The sequence below is a fragment of the Dermacentor variabilis genome, unplaced genomic scaffold (assembly GCF_050947875.1).
Source record: "Dermacentor variabilis isolate Ectoservices unplaced genomic scaffold, ASM5094787v1 scaffold_12, whole genome shotgun sequence".
Classification (NCBI taxonomy): Eukaryota; Metazoa; Arthropoda; class Arachnida; order Ixodida; family Ixodidae; genus Dermacentor; species Dermacentor variabilis.
The window spans coordinates 13,724,310-13,748,884 of NW_027460280.1; the positions used below are offsets into that span (position 1 = coordinate 13,724,310).

At 45.9% G+C, this 24,575-nt stretch overlaps 1 protein-coding gene and 1 pseudogene across 6 annotated transcripts in view; one reads left to right on the plus strand and one right to left on the minus strand.

Annotated features, from left to right (window-relative positions):
- Positions 1-24,575, minus strand: part of hfp (Poly(U)-binding-splicing factor hfp) — a 208,352-nt gene that overhangs the window by 6,349 nt on the left and 177,428 nt on the right. For all 6 annotated transcript variants that reach the window (XM_075676633.1, XM_075676634.1, XM_075676632.1 and 3 more), the window contains one exon: positions 6,089-6,278. In XM_075676633.1, coding sequence (XP_075532748.1) covers positions 6,089-6,278 — 190 coding nt within the window. The remainder of the gene's footprint in view (positions 1-6,088; positions 6,279-24,575) is intronic.
- LOC142565981 (uncharacterized) lies at positions 19,754-21,790 on the plus strand (annotated as a pseudogene).

Below are 24,575 nucleotides of genomic sequence, written 5' to 3' on the forward strand. Positions count from 1 at the left end.
CGTTGAGTATTTGGAAGGGAACGCCGACGTTGTCCCTAGGGCATTTAAGCGTAGATTATCTTCGTTCACGCTACAAAACAAACTTCTCGTGAAGAAGAACTTCTCACCAGTCCGTGCCAACTACCTCCTTCTTGTTCCATCAGCGCTGCGTCCAGAAGTACTGCACGCCCTACATGACGATCCAACCGCTGGGCACCAGCGATTCTCCCAGACGCTGTCGAGGATACAGGAAAGATATTACTGGCCGCGTCTGACCGCCGACGTCACCCGTTACGGCAAGACATGCCGAGATTGTCAGCGACGCAAGACACCACCGACAAGGCCTGCAGGATTACTACAGCCGATCGAACCTCCCTGCCAACCATTTAAGCACATCGGGATGGATTTGTTGGGACCCTTTCCGACATCAACGTCCGGAAATAAGTGGATCGTCGTGGCGGCGGACTATCTCACCCGCTTCGCTGAAACTAAAGCTCTACCGAAAGGCAGCGCGGCCGAAGTGGCAAAATTTTTCGTCGAGAACATTCTGCTGCGACATGGTGCCCCAGAAATCCTCATCACCGACAGAGGAACAGCGTTTACAGCAGAGCTCACCCAAGCCATTCTGCAGTACAGCATACAAGCCACAGGAGGACAACTGCCTACCACCTGCAGACGAATGGTCTCGCGGAGCGATAGAATAAGACCCTCACCGACATGCTAGCAATGTACGTCGACGTCGAGCACAAGATGTGGGAAGCGGTCCTGCCGTACGTAACCTTTGCTTATAACACGGTGGTGCAAGAAAAAACACAGATCACGCCGTTCAAGCTGGTTTACGGCAGGAACCCGATGAAGAGAATCTTGACGTCGCTACCTATCTCCAGCATGCCGAAGAAGCCCGACACCTCGACGCCTACGGATCAAGAACCAGTAGCGTACCGACAGCCGACACTACAACCTCTGACAACGCTACGTCCAGTACGTGCCCGGCGACCGTGTTTGGGTTTGGACACCAATACGTCGACGAGGACTAAGTGAGAAACTATTGCGACGCTATTTCGGACCCTACAAGATCATACGACGTGTTGGCGAACTGGACTATGAGGTCGTGCCAGACGACATTTCGCTATCACAGCGACACCACTCACGACCTATTGTGCAACTCAAGCCGTTACACCAGCGCTAATGAACTTTGGGGATGTCGCATAGCGGAACTTCGGACTTTTTTTGGACTGTGTCACCTTGGACTTTGTTTCCTTGTTGTTTTGTTACTTTGTTTAACAAGTGTCCTTTTGTGTTTCACTCTCCTGTTATGTTTGTAGAATTGGGACGATGCCTTTTGAGAGCGGGGAATTGACACGTGAACTCGTTTATCTTTTACGGGTGAGCGCTTTTACCATCTAAGAAACGTTATCACTCAGCGTAGGACGCGTCTACATATATGGGAAGTTTCTAGAATGTTATCGATGTTTGCATCCGCTGTCTGTTGTCGCCGAACCTTACGTAATCTGATTGCATGTATGCGCAACACGAATGGTGTAGAACTTCGTGGAAGGCAAGCGGGTCCCAGCGATTACTCTGGAACATTCGACGACAGATCTATAAAAGGCGACACACTTGAACCGCTGATCAGATTATTGCCGATCGCCGACTGTGTTCGCCGCTGTAGTTGTGCTTTAAGCGTAGCCTGTTTTTGTGGGCACAGGTTCGCCCAATAAAAGTTAGTTTTGTCTTTCACAGTATCGCTACTGTGTTCTTTAACGCCACTACCACGTGACAATATGGTACTTAGTTCAAAATCTGGGTGAACCCATTCCTATGATTTCATGGAAAACTCTGAAGGCTCACCAGTGCAATGCGTGCCATTTTAGAATCAGGTCTATATATAGAGATAGGTGTATCTAGGTTACATTGTGATGCGATGTTGCGGCGAATATTCTCACTTACGCTTCATTTGTATGTACCGTTGCGTACTTTGCATATGGAATGTCAGCTGGTGCAATAGACAACTTGGCACAAGTCTCGAACAGCAAACTGTTTTTTCTTTTCCGCTAAGTAGTTGGCCCCGCAAAATGTAGATGGCACTGCCGTGTCTCCACAAGCCGCCATTGCAGGACTATGGGCTTCTATGGCACCTTCGCTACCATGTGTACATATACCTTGCCACAACACTCAGACTCCGGCACAGCTAGAGTGTACTAGACAATGGTCGAGTGGGTTGAACGGCGCTATCCCACTGAGGCACCATGTGTAGAAAAATTGTGCGAGGGCACCACAGGTGAACTGGATTGGGGCGGAGACGCGTTTTGCAGCATATTCAACGTAATTTTGCTGCGGGGGCTGAGGCCGATTGAGCGCGTAAGCTCCTATAGTAGTGCTTTATTTCAACTGCAAATTTATATTGACACCTTTTTGCTACGTACAGTACATATTTAAATTAAATTATGGGGTTCTACATGCCAAAACCACGATCTTATTATGAGGCACGCTGTAATGGGGGACTCCAGAAATTTGGACGAACTGGGGTTCTTTAAGGGGGGACATGGGTCCTAAAAATTCTTTTCTTATCTTTGGGTAAATCTTTAATAAACTCCACTGTCTGGGGTAATTTTTCGTGCTGATTTCAGATCTGTAATTAGATTTTTGATGGCTGTAGCAGTTCAAGAAATACTGAGGTCTGAAGTCAAATTAATTTCAAACTCGTTACGGTGCTTTCTGATGATTCTGTCTTGCTAAACCAAAAACTAAACACATGACACCATTGCTAAAGACCTACTGTAGGGGGTGATGCTATTTTTATTCACTAGGAAAGATTTTACGGTCAAGAAAACAATCTTGCATTTATGATGAAAATTTTTTCTAATTAGCAGCGAGTACTATATCTGAATGTAATTTTCATGACTGTGCAAGAGTAATAAAAATAGCATCATCCCCCAGATCATTTCAATGCGAATAAAATGATACCACCTTTGTCATTTTTAACCAAAGACAACCCAGAAAAAACACCTGTAAGGCTGAGTACCGTGTGCAAAAACATCGAACTGAAATAAATGCATTTGAAGTTCCAAACAAATGTAGCTTTTGCTGAAGTGAATCTACAGCAATACAACTGGCACCGTTTTGAAGCTCAATGATTTGTCAGAATGGCCATACTAAATGTGTGACTGTGTCGCATTTTTTCATTTGGTAGAATTGACCATGTTACTGAATGAAGGCTCTGAGTGTAAGTAGCATTCCAGGTCATCTTCACCTGTCAATGGCTGTGGAACTTAGGATCAGAGAGCCAGTGATAGATATGCAGCTGCTAGGTGCTTTCCAGAATTGTAGTTTTGTATGATGCCTCGATCACTTCTGCAGCCAGATGTTGTGCCAGACCAAGGGGCCTAGTGAATAGAGCTCATGCTGAGGTTCTCTTTATGAAGGGGGGGGGTATGATAGATGTTATGAGCTATCGTGACAATATAATAATAGAGTGAACGCGCAATAAGCTTGGTTGCGGGTACAAGGTGCCGACACGCGAAATGCCTAGCTGCAGATACAAGGAGTCGACGCTCTGTGTGCTTAGTTGCGCAGTTCAAGGTGCAGAGGCGCGAAATGCCTCGACGCGGGCTTGAGGAGTCGACGCTCAATCTACTTAGTTGCGCAGTCAGAGGCGCCGATGCACAACATGTTTAGGCGAGGGCCCAAGATGTCTGTGTGTGATGTGCTTGATCTATGAGTCAGAGGCTCCTATGCATGAAATGCTTAGCTGCGGTACCAGGATTGCATGCGCGATGTGCTTGGTCACGAATTCTGAAACACCGAGTGCTGAAAGGCCTAGCCGTATGTCTGAGGATTTCGCGCGCGAATCTTGGTCGCAAAGTCCGCGTCGCCGGTGCTCGGAATGCTTTGCCGTGGGTCTGTGACGTCCACAAATCTAGGGATCAGCCACGCTACCGCAATGTCTGCGTAGCACCTGTTTTGACACGTCGAGATTACGGCGAGTGGAGACTTCCAGGCTCACGAGGTGCAAGGAGCAGAGCAGACGACGCGAGCACCGAACCAATGGCGAACCGCGCTGGAGTCACGTGGCGGGCGCGGCCAATCGCAGACTCCGGCCCGATCTTCAATCATTTGCTTTTTGTGAGCTTGTTTCTGTATGGAGGAGATAGGTGAAGCGGCAAATTTGAAGGCGCTTTCCAACGACACCAAGATGGCGGCACTCGGTTGCGCCGTTCCAGAGATATTGTGGCTTGAAAAGCGCTGTTCTTCCTTGATTTCCGCGAAATTTTTCGCCACCTTGGCTGATAAAACAAATTTTTTAGAGCACTTCTACATGGTTCATATGGATGATATTTCGGAATCAGATAGAAAAAGAGTTATAGAAATTTAAGATGTGATTTTCAAAAAATTGATTTTTCGGCCATTTTTCGCAATGCGAAACCCGCGTCCCCCCTTAATGTGCACCTATATATAAGTACACAGGTGTTTTCACATTTCGCCCCCATTGAAATGCGGCCGCCGTGGATGGGATTCGATCCTGCAACCTCGTGCTTAGCAGTCCAACACTACGCATACATATTTGAGGCATGGGTTATACAACATGACCTCGTCAATTTTGCTGTCGTCAAGCGTGTCATCTGCTAACACGTGCGCGTTCGCTGCATGGATGCTGGCGGATGCCCGGTTTTTCTCGCACAAAGTCTGTGCAGTAAAATTTATGATTTTACTTGCTTTGGTGCGCCCACAACTCTAGTCGGCCGGTACCGATTGTAGTTTTAGCCAGGTGAACTATTATTTGTTTTCTAAAAGTACCATGTAATTTTTGCCACAGAAGCCACCTATCTACAACATGAAGCTAAGTAAAAAAATTTTATTCATATCATGTCATTTTACGCATGCTTCTTGTTGGTGGAATATTGATCAGGGACAATGATAAAAGAAAATATTACAGTGAAATAAACCAGGTTTATTAACTGCATGGCGCGAAGAGATGCCGATGACCAATGCACTTCTATGTAAATCTAAGAGTATACAGACATATATCCACGACATATACAGGGAGTTTTTTTTTTTTAGCTGCACAAAGTTTTTTTTTTAAATTGCCTATGGCAGATAGCACAATTCTAACCTTTGATCTAGATTACTCGATGCGCCGGCCATTGCTTCTGCGAGAAATCAAAATGGTCAATTGAATACTTAACATAATTATGCTAATAAACTTTTCGATTAATTCGATTACGCCACATATCTCAATCATCAAATTATAGCCGCTGAGTTCACACGGCATATCCACTTGGAACTAGTTCACTGGACGGCACCAGCTCAGAGATATCAATTTTCAAAGTGTCCGACGAAATGCATTGAACCACAAAAGTCCTATCACCCAAAAACATAAAAAACACAAACAGGAAATTAAGGAGGAACGGAGCGATAAAATGAACGACTTGCCCAAAATTTCCTATCTTTATTTTTTTCGTAATCCTAAGACCTTCCTGTGTCTCATAGCGAAAATTTGGAAGAAATACACAGCACAATTTGAGAAAACTGCACTTTTTTTAGCGTGCAGACTTCGAATAGGGAAGAAAATCGGGCTTTGGGAGGTGCAGATTGCAGAAGCACAGTTTTCCATTGACGCAGCGCCGCCATTTTAGTATCGTCATAAACACTAGAGTTTGGAGATTCAGATAGCTGCAGTGCTGTGTTTCTCCATGGAAAAATAAATGCAACAAAACCAAGTGTGAGAAGGGAAAACTAGCATTGTGATTCATTACTGCAGTCATGTGGTGCAAAGGGAGCGCTCCAATTGACTGATGTGAATTTCTGACGCTACTCACTGGCATGCTTGTTTCGCCCACATTTGTAGGCAGACATTTCAAGATCTGCCTGGTTTTCTCGAGTTTCTCTCGTTGCTGCAACATTTTGGGTGCTTTATCTGTCCATTTAACCAATGCTACTAAGTAAGATGCAATACAGGCGATGACCGTTCTCAACGCTACCCAATAATTTACCATTCTACAGAAGCATAGCCAGAATGTACAAATCAATCTCGACTCGTTAGTTCTTGAGTGCACAGGGCCTTAACATTCACTACTCTGAAAAGAAAAAAGAATGACATGAAACCCACCTTGTGCTTGAGAGAACTCAACGAAGATCTTGACAACGATTTCAGCATTGTCATCCTCGGACTGCCGTTCTTGATAGATAATGACCCTCTTGACCGTGCCAAATCGACCGCACTCATCAGTCACCTCAGACTCGAGCTCATCGTCCAAGTCCTCCACACCGACCATGTTTCGCAGCACAACAACACATGACTGCAAAGTGTGGAAAGAGTTAAAAGTGAGCAACAGAAGCACTACTGCATTGCAGATATATGAATGAGCTCTGATGCATTACTGCCACGTACTTACAATCTTATGTATTCATTCATCTTATGCACTTACTATTAAATTCTGAAGATTTGTGTGTCAAAACCACAATATTATTATGAGGCACACCATAGTGTGGGACTTAGTATTACACTAATTTTTATTTTCCGGGGTTCTTTAATGTGTGCCCAATGCATGGTACACAGGCACTCTTGCATTTGCCCACATTGAAATGCAGATGCCACAGTCTGGATTCAATCCTGCACTTAGCACTGCAACGCCATAGCCACAATGGAGGGTTACTACCTTTACCTGCAGAGGAAGCTCAGTGGTACAAAGGTATGAATCCACAGAATTAGGGAAATCACTTGAATTATGTAGTGAACCAAAAGCATTAATGTAGTGAGCAGGCTAAAGGTTCCAGTGGGAAGGCTCTTTGCGAAGGCATTAGAGGACTGCGCACTTGTTGAGAGTTCAGTGCACCGGTATATGGGTCACGAATTGAGCTACAGTAGTACTTCGCTGGTATGATCCTGTTTCATACGATTTCCCAGCAACAACGATCGCATCAAGAACACAAAACATGACCCAATAGTATATTTATGCTTCTTTTGGCCGGTTCATACGTTCCCGGAAAACAATGTTTCAGCATCAACATTCAGTACCAGGCACGTACCGTATTTACTCGCATAATGATCATACTTTCTTGTCAGAAAAATTGACGCAAAATCAGGGGTGCGGTTATTACGCTAGTTAAATTTCCCACGAAAAGAAAAAAAAAATTTTTTTTCGTCCTGCGTTTGCTGCAGGACACCAAAACAAAAATGGCGGTTGGCGGAGCAAGTTGAACGCAATTTTTTTTCTTCTTGCGAGTACATTACGTGCATTGAAACAGTTTCTTCCATATCAGTAATGAATAATATCCTTAATATCGGCAAGTTTGCGGCAATAACGTAGCCATGTCCACTTCGAGGGGACAGAAACAGATGGGCGCGCTTAGCTGCCAGTAACATAGAAACACATGGCCGGCATGCTGCGGAAACTGCGACATCTGTCTTCACTACTATCCTAATACGGCACGTTTCCGCTAAGGGTCGGTGAATATCTTAGCTGTGTTACAAGAGTCGGCATATGAATAGGGTACACTTTTAACATATCAGTGTAAACGTGGCTACTATCGTTGCCGCTCGCGATTTGTTGCATGCCCACGAGTGCAGATGAGAAGAATCAAAAGGTGCCTTTTTTGTTGTTGTTGACCACAACCATTATAAAGGGATAAGAAAAGAGCAGATTGGGTGAGGGAACAAACGCGAGTTAATGGCATCTTAGTTGAAATCAAGAAAAAGAAATGGGCATGGGCAGGACATGTAGTAATGAGGAGGGAAGATAAACGATGGTCATTAAGGGTTACGGACTGGATCCCAAGAGAAGGGAAGCGTAGCAGGGGGCGGCAGAAAGTTAGGTGGGCGGATGAGATTAAGAAGTTTGCAGGCACGGCATGGCCACAATTAGTACACGACCGGGGTTGTTGGAGAAGTATGGGAGAGGCCTTTGCCCTGCAGTGGGCTTAACCAGGCTGATGATGATGATTATAAAGCCTACACATAATAAAGGCAAGTTTGGTTGCAGCTTTTTTTTTTTTAGTCATGGTAGTGTGGAAAGTGATGAAAGTAATGAAATGAGGCATCTACTTAAGAATGTTTGGTGCGTGCAGACCGCTTGGTTTGTCTTGAAGAGTCGTTCACGTAGCATTCAACAGATGGTAAGCGCAATCAATATTAGCTAGACTTGGCACACGACGTATCGCTGCGGCAAGTTCGGGGTTCGATCATTACATGGGAAATAAAGAAAATCGAATTTTGACGACAAAATTCAAGGGTGTGATAATTGCTTTTCTTTTGGGGGGGGGGGAGGAGGGTCCTTTGCTACTCCGAATGTGAATAGTGCCCATCATTCACCATAAAGACGCATAAACAAGCAAAAGAGAAATGAAATAAGGTGTACCTCACAAGTACACCTGTAAGATACACTTCTCCCTTATGTGGCAAACAAGGAATCACATTAATTGGATTTGCACAGGAAGAAAACTGCCAAGAACAAGTAAACAAGCAAAAGTGTAAAATAAAGATTTCTAGTAGCGTTTTTTGAATTAGCTCTGAAAGAATTATAGAGAAATATATACTTGCGGAACAATCACAGTTATTTTGGATCCCTCGTTTAATGCTCTACCAAGTGCCAAAACTGACTGGTATTGTTATTGGGAAGTTGCGTAAAAATGCGTGGCCGCCGGTCCCGTACAACCGCGTAGAGTGGTGGACGCTGTGGTTTTAGACGGACTACACCCACCGCAGAAGGGAAAAAAGAAATGCATAAGCACAGCAGAGAAGTGGCTATGTCAGGCGGCTGGTCTGATAACTGTAGAAGCGTCATTCAAAACACACGGCATTATTCTCTACTTCTGACGGCATTTTCTCTATTTCCTTTTTAAATAAAAAGATGCTGATCCATTAATATTTTCACAAACAACGGTTACTTTTCGCTTTTCATTTCTGTCTGGCTGTTGCCTCTGCTCTTTCCCTAAGTAGATCGCTTAATTTCTCAAATCCTTGGACTCTGTTTCCAGTTGCCAATTATGCATGAAAAGTGCTGTACAATTAGGGAAAAACCAGACAAGGTAACGGGTGACAGACATATTGCTTACGAGTTTAGCAGTTATTGCAGGGTTTGAGAATGGACGCTGTTTTGTATTATTTTATTTTCCACCTTATCTAACCTATATCACGGGTATGGTTCCGAGGATCTGCCAGCATTACAGCGAGTCGTCACTCGAGGAAATAATGAAGCAAAAGAAAAATTTAATTGTAACTGGAGTTTTCTCCGGCCGCAGCTCGTTCGACGAGCATACAGACCAGCTGACTACGAACTGAATCCCTTTCCTGGTTCCTGGATTAGTCTAAACAAAGGTTGAACTAACGAAACAACAGCGATGCTTGTGATCGTTGAATAGATGCTGACAACTGAACCCATCTGGAGTTAATCGCTCGGGCACCGAATCGATGAGGAAACTGGCCTCCACACCCCAGGAGATGCCGATAACTACCGCCATCTAAAAGGAGTGAAAAAGGCAACAGAATGTTGATCACCGAATAACAGCTGTCAAGTCTCAAGATTGATCTGGCAGCGCTTTAGGAATTTGTGTGAGGAGTGGTGGCTTGGGGCTTGGGCGGGGAAGGGGTATGCGTATTCATTTCGGGGGGGGGGGGTACGTGCCTGTTCAGTACATTGCTAAACTGCAACCGTATGATACGTTTTCCAGTCAGTCGATCACATGTAAACAAGAAAGGTGCGCGCAATCGAGAACAGCAGCCGCCCGCCACAGTGGCAACATGCACTCAATTTCTTATTCCAGCACCAGCACTGTACGCTGCTGGTGCTGGAATTCATCAGTTTATTGATAAATTGAAACAATTTTTATAATTTATAATTATATGTATATATTATGTACAATAAAATAATTCAATAAAATGATAAATTGAATTTGTCAATTTTATTCATAAAACAATATTTTCCAGAACTTTATATATGATTAGAACGGAGCTGTAATCCGTGCTGGCACACTAATCTTGTGTTCCCTTTATTATGAGTAGATTGTACTCTACATCTTGATTTCTATGTACTTATGTTATTGATAGCTTGATACATTCTTGTTACGTAATGTTAGAAAATGCAGCACTGTACTTGCCCAAAATTTGTAAGCATTAAATTTTGTTAAAAATTTTTCGATATTCAATTTGATATTCCGCTTTTTTTGTTGATTCAATTCAAGATCTACTATTCCGTACATCCACACCCCTAGCTTTCAGTTTTTGTTGTCTGCCGTGTGCAGATTTTTAAAGCGCCTTCAGAGAAGGGGATGGCCGGCGCCGCGCACCGCTCATGCACGGAAAAGTTGCATTTCTACAGATCTCAATGCATCTGCGTGCAAGTTTTCGGACTGAGAAATCTGTACTGATGCAGAAGACAAGTTCGGTTTGTCAGATTTTACAATGCAGTTTCGATTTCCTGCCAAAATGTTTCAAAGCTGCCGTGCACTGACATAAAGATATCCTGCATGTTCTAAAGGTTGCAGTTCCTATGTGCAGGGTGTTAACATCCTTTCATCGGGATTATTTGCCAGCGGCCGCGCAGGAAGTCGAGTTTTGTGCAGGAAGACGGCTGGTAGTCAACCTCAGCATCGCACTAGGGCTAGTTACTAGAGTTGACGTTTTCTTTTCTATCTGAAAAAATTTTTTACATGGAAAGATTATATTTACTGGAATATTGCACAGGTCTTTGTACATGAAGCAACAATTACATTTTTATATCACCTCTTTTTTTACAAGATGCTTGTTTATATATTTCTTTCAAATTTTTTCTAATAAACATGTTGGTTGGAAATAGTACTGTGGAAAAGAGACTTTCTTCTTCTATCATTTGAGACTATACACTTTAGTCTGAAGAATGCTCTGTGATAGGAAAAAAAGTGTTTACGAGACTATGAAAAAAACTGCTGCTTTTCCTGTGGGTGGGAAAGTGTTAAAGGGATCCTGGACCATCCCTTGGGCTTGGTGGAAAAAAAAAAAAAAAACACATTCCGTGGATAGCATCTGCTGCTGTAAATATCTCAGCCAAATTTTGCAGTTGTGCATGGTGCATGGAGCTTGCAAGCAGAGCATGAAGTCACCTTTTTCAGAAACACTTTTTTTCAACAGAAACCTGCTTCTAATCCCCCCCCCCCCCCTCTCTGGCTGCTACATTTCCCCAAATAGCAGATTCCCATATTTGGCTGCTATCTGCCAATAGCTGACACCAATCAAAAAGAGTGTTTGGATCAGTGCACTTCTTGCTACTGTTATTGTGTATATTTATCGACACAGCTTAAGGGAGGATGTGGGTCCTAAAAATTTTTTTCTTATTTTTGGGTGAATCTGTAATAAACTCCACTGTCTGGGGTAATTTTTCGTGCTGATTTCAGATCTGTAATTAGATTTTTGATAGCTGTAGCAGTTCAAGAAATACTGAGGTCTGAAGTCAAATTAATTTCAAACTCGTTACGGGGCTTTTTGATGATTCCGTCTTTCTAAACCAAAAACTAAATGGATGACACCATTGCTAAAGACCTACTGTAGGGGGTGATGCTATTTTTATTCATTAGGAAGCATTTTGCGGACAAGAAAACAAGCTTGCATTTATTATGAACATTTTTTTCTAATTAGCAGAAATGACTATACCTGAATGTAATTTTCATGATGGTGTAAGAGCAATAAAAATAGCATCACCCCCCAGATTATTTAAATACGAGTAAAATGATACCACCCTTGTCATTTTTGGCCAGAACAACCCAGAAAAAACACCTGTAAGGCGAAGTACAGTGTGCAAAAACATTGAACTGAAATAAACGCATTTGAAGTTTCAAACAAATGTAGCTTTTACAAATGACACCGTTTTGAAGCTCTAGGTTTTGTAAGAATGGCCATACTAAATGTGTGACTGTGTGGCATTTTTTCATTTGGTAGAATTGACCATGTTACTGAATGAAGGCTCTGAGTGTAAGTAGCATTCCAGGTCATCTTCACCTGTCAATGGCTGTGGAACTTAGGATCAGAGAGCCAGTGATAGATATGCAGCTGCTAGGTGCTTTCCAGAATTGTAGTTTTGTATGATGCCTCGATCACTTCTGCAGCCAGATGTTGTGCCAGACCAAGAAGCCTAGTGAACAGAGCTCATGATGAGGTTCTCTTTATGAAGGGGGGGTATGATAGATATTGTTATGAGCTATCATGACAATATGATAATAGAGGGAACGCGCAATATGCTTGGTTGCGGGTCCGAGGCGCCGACGCACGAAATGCCTAGACGCGGGCTCAAGGAGTCGACACTCGATACTCTTGTTCGCGCAGTCCGAGGTGCCGACGCACGCAATTCCTAGCCGCAGGCTCGAAGAGTCACCACTCGACGCTCTTATTCGCACACTCCGAGGTGCTGAAGCATGAAATGCCTAGATGCGGGCCCGAGGAGTCGACGCTCGATGTACTTGGTCGCGCAGTCGGAGGCGCCAAAGCCCAACATGCTTAGGTGAGGGCCCGAGATGTCCGGGCGCGATGTGCTTGATCGACGAGTCTGAGGCTCCTATGCGCGAAATGCTTAGCCGCAGTACGAGGATTGCATGCGCGATGTGCTTGGTCACGAATTCCGAAACACCATGTGCTGAAAGGCCTAGTCGCATGTCCGAGGATTCCGCACACGAATCGTGGTCGCGAAGTCCGCGTCGTCGATGATCGGAATACTTTGCTGTGGCTCTGAAATGCCCACAAACGTAGGGATCGGCCACGCTACCAAAATGTCCGCGTAGCACCCATTTTGACAAGTTGAGATTACGGCGAGTGGAGCCTTCCAGGCTCGCGAGGTGCAAGGAGCCGTGAAAGAGCCGAGCAGACGATGCGAGCACCGGACCAATGGCGAACCACGCTGGAGTCACGTGGCGGGCGTGGCCAATCGCAGACTCCGGCACAACCTTCAATCATTTGCTTTTTGTGTTGTGCTTGTTTCTGTATGGAGGAGATAGCTGAAGCGGCAAATTTGAAGGCGGAGAAATGCGCTTTCCAACAACACCAAGATGGCGGCGCTCGGTTGCGCCGTTCCAGAGATATTGTGGCTTGAAAAAACGTGGTTCTTTATTGATTTCCATGAAATTTTTCGCCACCTTGGCTGATAAAACAATTTTTTTAGAGCACTTCTACATGGTTTATATGGATCATATTTCGGAATCGGACAGAAAAAGTGATAGAATCCGAAAATGTGATTTTCAAAAAATCGATTTTTTGGCCATTTTTCGCGATGTAAAGCCCGTGTCCCCCCTTAATAAATAGGGTGAAGTAATCAAAATCTGCATTTCGAATTCTGACAGAAATTACGATTTTCTGGAAGTCTGACTGTCGCACTAGTGCGGACTATGGTCTACTAATGCTCAGCTGCGCCCTCCTGCATAGGAATGAAACTTTGGTCACACTGTTTATCAGTGTCATAGCTGTCATCATCATCATCATCAGCCTGGTTATGCCCACTGCAGGGCAAAGGCTTCTCCCATACTTCTCCAACTGAACACAACATAGCTGTCGAGTCTTGCTAATTTCTATCAGTTTTGAACACACAACCTCGAACCACATAAAACTTAACGTCAGATCATACATATGCTAGCCAGTGTGCGCTCACTCCTGGCAGCTTCTCGCTAGACGCCATGGCAGAGATTGTTTCGTAGTAAGCTCTTGACAACTCTTGCAAGTTGGATGTGATTACAATCATTTGGCCAAGCTGGTGCTGGACAAAGGCAGTCCCGACCAGGTAGCACAGCCAGACTGGAGCACATGAGTGCACACTCCAGCCCTATGATGCACAAAGCAAACGCTGTGCTTATGCACTACAGTTGTATGTAGCTATGGTCTGCTGCATAGTATAGGTACCACGACTGCCACGCAGTGCTGCGACAAGCTCGCTTGCTGAGTGCACTGCAACTCGCTGAGGGCAAACATGTTTGGCGCGGCGTAGGTGCCAAAATCAGAAATAGTGGCATTAACATGAACATACAAAATCAAATTTGCACTGCGTGCTATAGGGACATTCAGTAGGCCGATCGTTGGGGGCACACTCTGCTCTGCCGTAGCCTTCACAGTGTAGGGCAATGGAGAAAAGTGGGAGCATAGCGAAGGGCATCACAGGCTATCTTTGATAGCCAGTAGCTCCACTTCATATGCATGCACTCAAGTACTTTTTGCTGCGAAGTCTTTCTGAAATAGTCTAGTTGAACTTCAAATGGATTTTTCGACTTCTCTAAAAGGCGCTTCAGGAGCCCTTTAATTTTCTGATCAGTACATTGAGCTTACTTTAATTTTTTTTTTTTTTTGCTTTCGCACATCACGTGTATGAGCTGCACCCTGGAAATTGGCCCTCAAATCTAGAAAAGATGATTGCAGCCCTTACTCGCATTTTTATGCAGTGGAATCTCGATAAACGGAAATGCCTCTTAAACAGTACGCCACCTCATGGTTGGATGGTTTTGTATTCATGCAATTGTATTCAGCTTTGTCTCTCAGTAAATGGAACTCCTGATAAATGGAACTAATTTTCCTGGTCCCTTGAGGTTGTGTTTAAGGGGGAAGGCTACCCTGGAGATCGAACTTTTTTTTTATTTTTGTAAGATATCCGGATGAAACTTTCAGGGTAAGTTCACACCACCGAACTATGTGGAACAGTAAAGTTTCATTATTATGTGTTTATTGGTTCCAAAGTTATTGAGGTCTAACTAGGTGGTTCATGTGTATGCCTGAGGAAGAGCCTGGACAAACCTCAGGACATCGTAGGAAGCTGAAATTCACTGTGATGAACCCCTGACAGATATCCCAGGGGGTTACGAAGCCCTTTTCTTTAATTTCCCCTCCAAAAAATTTTAACGTAACTTTGAATTTGATGTAGCCAATAATGACCACATTTATCAAAAACTAATTGCTTACTATAAATTAACTGCACCAGCTTTCAAAAAAAGAAGCTTGTTAACCCCTGGTAAAGTCATTCAGGAACAGAATAAAAAAAAAAAGGCAAACAAATCTGAAGAGCAGTTCTTGAGATATCGCCTTCCCCAGCACCACTACTAGCGAAAAAATTCATTCTGAGAAAACAGGCCTTAAAGTTTAACACGTGTCTTTTATTAGAAAGCTCTTACGGAGCTTCTAATTAGCTCTTATGGCTTCAGGCACACTCAGTGTGTTGAATTTTCGACTGGTGACAGCCGACAGCACAGCTCTCCTACTGAAAGTGTCTACGCAGTTGGCTCTCGCTGCGGAAGATAGGAAGTTCGATGCTCGTACAAGTCGCATATAGCGCTTCCAGGCACCGAATATCTGCACTATCTTGGGCTTCGTTGCCGGCATCGCGTGCAGCAAAGAACTAGCGAAAAAAAAAAAGAATGCAGAGAAAATAATCTAAACGATAGCGCAAGGCTATGAGCAGCTCGCAAGCAGGCGTCTGTTGAGGCGGACGGAGCAAGGGGCAACAACAACGCAAGTGGGCGGGCGCGGCATCGAAGGGAGCAGCCGCCGCCGCCCGCGCAGCAGCCAATGGCAGGCGCACATTAGCCCGCGGGATTTGAACGCGCTGCTTCAACCAATCGGCGCTCTGCATCGCATCGCTGGAAAACGCCTCAACTGCGCCGACGATGCCATCTTGTAAGGCGGCAAAACAGAGACAAAGAATTCACGGTCAAAACAACACCAAGATGGCGCGGGCTGGCCGCATGGGCCGGGAATGGTGCGCGCGCCAAGTTGGACTTCATTTCGGCATTTGTGCATGTTTTGTGGGCTGCGGTGGCCTCAAAAGTAGCGTTGTTCTTTTTTTTGGTACTTTGCGATTGAATTAAGTGGTGATAATTACAGAACAGGTTTTTTATGAGGCATACAACCTAAAAATATTGTTTTTCTAAAAATCTACTTTATCGCGATTTTTCGATTTTCAAGGGCCGCGTCCCCCCTTAAAGAGAGTCCACTGTATGGTATTCTACCGCTGTGTTACCATTATCGCCAACTACAACCTGCACACCCACTGTAAGCCCCACGCATGCACCATGCAACAGAATGTGCACTTAGGGTAGCAATGATGGCACCTATGTTATGCTCTTATAAGCCATCCCAACCTGTCCCACAAATTTGTGTGAAACTTGTACACAAGTGGTGCGACATTACTCTGAACAGACATGCTTTTCATGACTCTGGTTGCCAATGAGCCAACAGAAAACTAAATGTTCATTCCAATGTAGCCAGTAAGTTTGACACTAGCATACCTTTGCCGTCAAAGTGTTCTTTATCAAAGCGAAACAAATGCTTGATTGTGACTACAGCTACCAGGGGGATTGTTGTGTAGCTGAAGTGAACAAAGCACAAAGTGCTGTTCATTCCCTAGTGGTCAGGGGCATAGCCAGGAGGTCCCGGCTCATGGGGCTTCAGCCCCCCCCCCCCCCCCCGAAATTTTTTTTGTGCTGTCAATGCACCGCCGACCAAAACAACCCCCAGCACCGAAAATCATTCTGGATTTTGTCTAAATGTCATCTTCAGGCTCGAAAAGACATCTCACAGTGTACATTGCGAAATCGGGCTGGATTCTGCAGCAACACCCATCCACCAGGAGTCCCATAACGCAAGGAGCTCCATCCGACCACAAAGTTTCAAGGGGGTTTTGATAGCGAGCGGGCTCGTCGTGGAATCTCGCGAAGACCGCGGAATCTACGGAGCGAATGGATTTCAATTCCGAAACTTTATGGGTATAAAGTTCTCATAAACTTTTGATGCAAAAGGTGCATTGACATTTCTAAAGTCGCGCTTTAGATTTTCAATTCCCGAACCTTGTGGGTTTAATGTTATTATAAAGGTCTGATGCCAAAGGTGCATAATATTGAACCCTACGAGATAAGCAAATCAACACACTACCAGACAAGTTGGCAAAGCACACAGCGAGGTACGATGATATGCAGCATTGTGGTGGTTCATTTGTGCCGCCATGTCATAGAAAAGAATACCAAAATTTCACCTGTGCCAAAGCATCCATGTTAAGACATTAAAGCCAGCGAAGGTAACTACGTTATTTATTTTTATATTTTGACTTTTATTTGTGAGGACCACATTGATGCTCTTCAATTTTCTTGTTCTTGCTACCCGCGGGCTGCCACAGCCAGCGAGAGCGCATGTGTTTTTCTCGTTTTTCTCTGGCCTAGTGGATTCTCGCCTAGTAGAGTTACGGACGCTTTCTGGCTAGCAGATGAGAAAAAGGAAACAACGGTCACTCGGCGCCATCATTGTGCACTCGACGGATTGCAACGCGCTTTACCCGAGCGCAACCTCTCTGGAAAGTCTTGTCTCGCCGGTGTAGGATACCGAGCAGTGTGCGTATGGTTCTCTGTGGACCAAGCGTCTCACATTTTCTTCGATATTCCTTCAATAGCCACATTAGGTGCCCGAAGTAGGCATTCGATTGTGGCCAACATGCTTTGCTTTGAGTTTTATTTTTACATGTTGATGCCCTCCCCGCCCCACAAAAGAAAAAAATAAAGACATTGTTGCGGCGCAGTGAATTGTCGCATGGTGAAAATTTGATTTTGTTACTTCTTCTTTTGCGGAAAGTTATGGGCCACAGGACGCTTCAGCTGCTGGATTTTCTTATGTTATTGCGATAGCAACTACATGGACACTCCAGGCGCATGCCTGCCGTCGCTGTTGTGCGATAAGATAGCTCGCCAGCTTGGGCAGCGTCAGCAGTTACAGCGCCGCTGGGGCACTCGTGATGTGGTCTATAAAAGCCGCTGCTTTCTGATAATAAAGGTTCTTTGGTTGTTGCTTGTCGATGGTGAAAGACGCACACTTCTTTGCGTCTGTTCACGACGCAAACATGGTGTCAGAAGTGGCGCCCGCCGATCTGAGGCACCACGGCTCTCGGACGTCAGACTAGCCCTGAAACGACGATGCCGCGGGCCCACTAAACAGTGCCAGACGCCGGACACGCCAACGAGTGCCTTACAAGGAAAGGCCAAGTAAGATGGCTTTGTTTCAAATTGCTCCACCCGAGCCCTTCAGCTTCGCAACGCCCAACGACTGGCCTCCCTGAAAACAGCGATTTCTTCGCTTCGGAACTGCATCTGGACTAGACGGGAAGCCAGAAAAGAGTCAAGTAGATGCATTGGTGTATCTAATGGGACCTCAAGCCGAGGATATCTTCAAAATGTTCAAGCTTGAGCCCGGCAACCAGAAGTTTGAGGTCGTACTGCAAGAGTACAAGGCCTACTTTGTTCCTCGACGGAACATCATTTATGAAAGGTGAAGTTTAACACCCGAACGCAACAAGACGGCGAATCCGTCGAGGATTTTGCTACTGCACTGCACGCGCTTGCTTCCACGTGTGACTACGGGGAGCTGCGGGAGGATTTAATTCGAGATCGTCTCATGGTGGGTCTCCAAGACCGTAAGATCTCGAGAGCTCTGCAACTCGATCCGGACCTAAAACTACAGAAAGCGTTGTTGGTGGCACGACAGCACGAGACCGTCAACCAACAGGAGGCAGATATTCACCGCGTGCGAGAACAGGAAGTTCACCGAATACAGTCCCCGAGCGGTACGCGACAAGTTGGGAAAAACGCGCCTCCGCCTGAAAGTGGAAACAACGTTCCCAAACCATGCGGCTGGTGCGGAAGAAGCAGGCACAGTCGAGCGTCCTGTCCAGCGAAAGATGCAGTCTACAGAAAGTGCGACAAAAGAGGACACTTCGAAGCGGTTTGCCGATCAATCAGAGCTGTCAGGAACGTCGAAAACCGGACGGAGGAACCAGGCTTCCTCGGAGTCGCGTCCCATTCATCCGCTTACAGGTGGGAAGTTCCCATTCTTGTTGAATCCTCGAATGTGGTATTTAAAATAGATACTGGAGCGGACGAAACGGTCATTCCGGCGGAGCTCTTCACTCGCATCTTTCCCGCAATAAAACTTCAACCAGCAAAGCGTCTGCTTCAGGGGCCTGATGGAAATCCCTTGCCATATCTGGTATGGCTGCCATGAATATGACGTTTGCAGGAACGAGCAGCCGCGAGGACGTGTACGTACTTCAAGGCCTCCGAACCCCTCTTCTTGGGAAACCAGCGATAGAAAGGCTCTGCGTAATACCACAAATCAACGTAGTGAAGAAACTGGACCCCGAATCTGATTTTCCACAAGTGTTCCAGGGACTGGGGACCTTCAAAGAGTACGACCTCAAGTTGAATCCGGAAGCAAAGCCTTTCGCGCTGTCGTCCCCACGTAGAGTCCCCCTGCCTTTGTTCGAAAAAACAAGACAAGAGCTCGAGCGGATGCAAGCACTAGGCGTCATTTCTCCTGTCACCGAGCCTACTACATGGAGCGCACCTATGGTTGTCGTTCTTAAACCCTCGGGTGCTGTTCAAATCTGTGTTGACTTCACGGAACTCGACAGATACGTTCAACGAGAATGGCATCCCATCCCGGCCGTCGAGTACACCATCGGAATGCTACGGGGAGCCAGCACGTTTTCGAAACTCGACGTAAACTCGGGTTTCTGGCAGATACCGCTGAGTGAAGGGAGCAAAGAATACACAACTTTTATCACGTCGTTCGGACGATTTTATTTCAACCGACTTCCGTTCGGAATTTCGTCGGCCCGCGAACATTTTCAAACACGAATGGGACAGGTTCTTTCAGGACAGGAGGGAGTCGTCTGCCATATGGACGATGTGCTTATTTGGGGTGCCACGCAGGCGCAGCATGACGAGCGGCTTCGGGCAGTGATGGACCGCCTCCGCACAGTGGCCATTACCTTGAACAGAGATAAGTGCGAATTCAGTGTCACGCAGATTTCATTTTTGGGACATACAATCGGGAACAACGCAGTGCGTCCCGATAAGCAAAAGCTTGACGCGGTGACAGAAATGCCACACCCGACGTCCAAGACAGAGTACGGCGCGTGATGGGCATGGCAAATTATCTGGCCCGCTTTGTGCCCCGTATGGCGGAAGTCCTTCAGCCTCTTTCGTCCATGATGAGCTCAAGACAGGATTTTGTGTGGATCCCGCGCAGGAAGCCGCCTTCAAGAATTGGAAGACTCTTCTTTCATCGGACCCTGTTCTGGGAATCTATGATTCAAACATGGAAACAGTGGTCACAGCAGACGCCTCATCATACGGTCTTGGAGCTGTCCTGCGCCAAAGGCAAAAAGACGGTCAATTCAAAGTGATTTCTTATGCTTCCAGAACTCTTACAACCACCGAGCGGCGATACGCCCAAATTGAAAAAGAAGGACTTGCCCTCGTGTGGGCTAGTGAAAAGTTCCGTGATTATCTCGTAGGAAAGCGCTTTAGCCTCGAGACAGATCACAAACCACTCGCATCTTTGTTTGGGTCAAAACGAATCGACGAACTAACACCGAGGTTACAAAGAATGCGCATGCGTCTGATGCGCTACACATATGACATTGTGTATTTTCCAGGCCGGGACTTGACGGTGGCGGACGCGCTTTCTCGGTCACCTCTTCCACAAACGGAATCCCTGGAACTGGAGGACGAGATCCAGAGCTATCTGCGATTGGTGACTTCGTCAGTCCCGGTAACAGCGCCGAGTTTACAGCTTATCGCCCAGGAGCAAGAGCAAGACCCGGTATGTCAAGCTCTTATCAACCTGTGTACAAAAGGCTGGCCAAGCCGTCGAGACATTAGGTTTGACCTGAAGCCTTACTGGAATGTGAGCAAAACATTGCCCTCGTTGAAAACCTGCTCATGTGCGGCTCTCGGATAGTGATCCCATCGACACTACGGCAGCCCGTCCTTAAAATAATTCACGAGGGACACTTCGGCATTGAGAAGTGCCGGGCACGTTCCAAGAGCTCAGTTTGGTGGCCAAGTATTGACGCGGACATTGAACGACTTGTTAAGAACTGCCACAGCTGCCTCAAGCAGAGCACCAACCAAAAGATGCCTCTGCAACAGACTAAGTTTCCAGATAGGCCATGGCAGCGCATTGCGATGGATTTATTCTTTCTTGAGGGAAAATGGTGGCTGATCATCACGGATTATTTTTCACGATACCCGGAGCTCGTAGCGCTGAATAACCTGACTTCCTCAGCAGTAATAAACCACTGCAAATCCATTTTCGCCAGACACGGGATTCCAGAAGTAGTTGTTTCTGATAATGGGCCACAATTCTCAAGAGCCTTCGGCGCTGAATTTTCAAAGTTTGCAGCAGAGTACAACTTTCAACACGTGACATCTAGCCCTCATTATCATCAGAGCAACGGAATGGCAGAGTCCGCCGTGAAAATTATCAAGGGCTCCTTAAAGAAAACTGCTGACGCTTATAAAACTCTTCTGGCCTACAGAGCAAGCCCACTGAAGAACGGATACAGCCCCGCCGAGCTGCTCATGGGGAGACGACTGCGCACGGCCCTGCCCACGTCCAGCGAAAGCCTCCAGCCCCGGACACCAGACTTCCAAGAACTGGCAGCTTTCGAGAGGTCGCAGCGTCAGCGCCAGAAGAGAGACTACGACCGACGCCACGGAGTGCGCGATCTGCCCGAACTGTCCGAAGGAACAGACGTATGGATCGTAGACCTCCAAAGAGAAGGAGTTGTTCGAGGAAGCACCGACGAGCCCAGGTCGTACTGGGTCGACTCCGGGGAAACTTCTCTACGCAGAAATCGCACTCATCTCGTCCCGCTGCCTCCGACTAGTTCAGAAGACAGCCGAGGAACAACGCAACTGACAGCGGAATCACCAGAAATAGGCGATGATGAAAGAAGTAGCGCGCGACAGTGTAACGATCCCTGTCACAATCACACACGAAGCGGGAGGTGTGTGGTTCCTGCAGAACGATTTCAAGCTTCGTAACAAAAGTGGCTTCAAAAAAAAAAAAAGAGAGAGAGAGAGAGGAAGACGTGCGATAAGATAGCTCGCCAGCTTGGGCAGCGTGAGCAGTTACAGCGCTGCTGGGGCACTCGTGATGCGGTCTATAAAAGTCGCTGCTTTCTGATAATAAAGGTTCTTTGGTTGTTGCTTGTCGATGGTGAAAGACGCACACTTCTTTGCGTCTGTTCGCGACGCAAACAGCCGTCACCCTCATTTTCCGTATAATGTCTAAGGATGATAACATCGTGACCACGCGCCGCATGCTGCATGTGCGAGTGAAAGGATGTGGAGGGCGTGGCATGGGTGAGCCGGCAATGGTGCCTCTGTCTTGTGTGAGTAAGGGAGAAAAACGGGGAGGAAGCGCGTCGCCTTCTGTCCCACGCGATTCAACGGGAGGAGTGGAGGCAGGAGGGGCCGGCATTAGGATTCTGTTATCTGTGAATCTGTGATTGCGCAACATGTTTATTTGCCTTGTTTGACACATTATATACCGTGACTTTTTCTTAGATACGTAAATTTATTGGCGACTTATATGTATATTTAAACATTTTGTTGTGAGGTTTTGTGTATATGTGCAGAGAACTTTGTTTCCAGTGACACTTTGTTGCCCTTTATCAAGCTGTATCTTCACATTTCTATATTCCATTGTATCTTCACATTTCTAATGTACGAGGACGAGTCAAATTAAAGGGAGCCAACCAACCCCGCGCAAGAATGGTTCTGTTCATTATCTGCGAAGCATGCACGTAGCACACAGCCATCTCGAATTTACAAAAGTGACACGCAGGTGTGAGGACAAAGGTTCTTTAAAGGAACACTAGAGGTTACCAGAAAGACAAGTTAAAGTGATAAAGCAATGCTCTAGAATGTCTAAGGCGTCAATATAATCGCGAACAGAGGTTTAGTAACCGAGAAATTGAGGTAAATGCATGACACGAGCGACATTCTGGAACTTTCCGATGACGAAAGCACTCCTCATCATAATTTATGTCACTAGTACTCAACTACTCATATTAAAAAGATAATTTCATTAGATTATAAGACGGAAGAAAATGCTACTTGCCTACTTTTATTAGATTCTAAGAAAAAAATAACATTTTGACGTTACCCTTGAGTAGTATGGGTGATCGAAAGGTTTCGTTTTCGCTCGACTCTGCGCGCTCGACTTTGCCCCGCCCGCGCTTTGGAGTTTCAGTTGTTTCTTTATCGCGTCGTGCTGCGGTGGTCCTGCTGGCTTGCGAAACTTGCATTTGGAACAAGCAGCGAGAATGCCATGTCCATGTCCACGGTTCGCGAAACTTGGCCAAGAGCAGTTGCAGCGGCGAATCCAACGTTACTTATCACTATGTGCCAACGAGCGAACCTCTCCATTCGAAGTGGTTAAGTGCCGTACCTCTGCCACAGCGAGCTGGCAAAGAGCCGAAAAATCACGTAGTGTGCTCGCTGCACTTTTGTCCAGAGGATTACAAGTTCAACGCCGACTTACTGAAGTCGCGTGAAGTGCCTTTCAAAGCAGGCCGTCGTCCTAGTAGTACGCAACGACGCCGGCAGCACGAGCCCTCAACAGCAGGTCACGTTCATCAGTGCTTAAATCGCTGAACTCGAGCCCAGCATCGCGAGATAATGTGTCGTTGTCAGGGTCATCCATTGCAACGAGCGTCGCAGTTGGCGTCATAAAATAAAGAACCAGCTTATCGTGGTGCGCTTTCCCTTCCGCTAGCCACCATAGTTCCGCTTTTGCGCTGCTGTCGGCTCTGTCTTGGCTCTGTTTCAGGCCGCGCATTTGCGTTTTGTGCAGAAAAGCCGTAGCACCGTCTGCGGGAGCCGTTTTACTCACCGACGGCGCAACGTCACTATGAAACCATGACGTAACCACTCCTTGATCGGAGGGCGGGTGATTTGAATTGCGTTAAGAGGTATGCGGACACTTCAGAATGCATTTTCTCTTAAAATAAGTCTCTTTTTCGCAAGAAATAAGCGTTACGAGGTTTCTGGGATGGTATTTCAACAGTCCACGTTGATTTAATATTAACCTTTAGTGTCCCTTTAATGCTCTCATACACTGGGTTGAACATGGTTGTGTGATATAATGGACACTCCAAAAGTTGAATAGCGTGGTGTGGTGTCATGAGGTTTTTTACAGCTCAAGGTGTTTTCTAAAAATAGATTAGTCGCCGTATGGCCGCCCTGTACGTTGAACATTGCATTTCGTTGGCCACTGTGAAGCGCTGGAGCAAAGGGTTCACAGAAGGACGTGAAAGTTGCAAAGACGATGCAAGACTGGGCCAAAGCCACCGCGCAATCACCCCCAACACAATTGCAAAGGTTGATAAGCTGATTAGACAATAACAGAGGATAAGCATTGATGAACTGGCAGAGCATGTAAACATCAGTCACGATTCGGTTCAAGCCATAATTCAGTAACATCTCAGTTATCAGCTCTTGTGTGCACAATGGATGCCCAAAATTTTGAACCACTGCCAGAAGATGAAGAAGTTCGGTGCTGCCTTGACTCATCTAATCCGATATCACAATGAGGGTGACGACTTCTTGTCTGCAATTGTGACAGGGAACAAATCATCGTGACACTACTACGAGCCTGAAACATGAAGCCAAAGCTTACAGTGGAAATATTCGAATTCACCACCCCCCAAAGAAAGAAAAGGCCGTCATTTCCGCCGGAAAAGTGCTGTTGACTTTTTTTTTTTATCTTCAGAGGCCATTACTGATAGAATTTGCTAAACCTGGAGACTATAAATCGTTTCCGATAT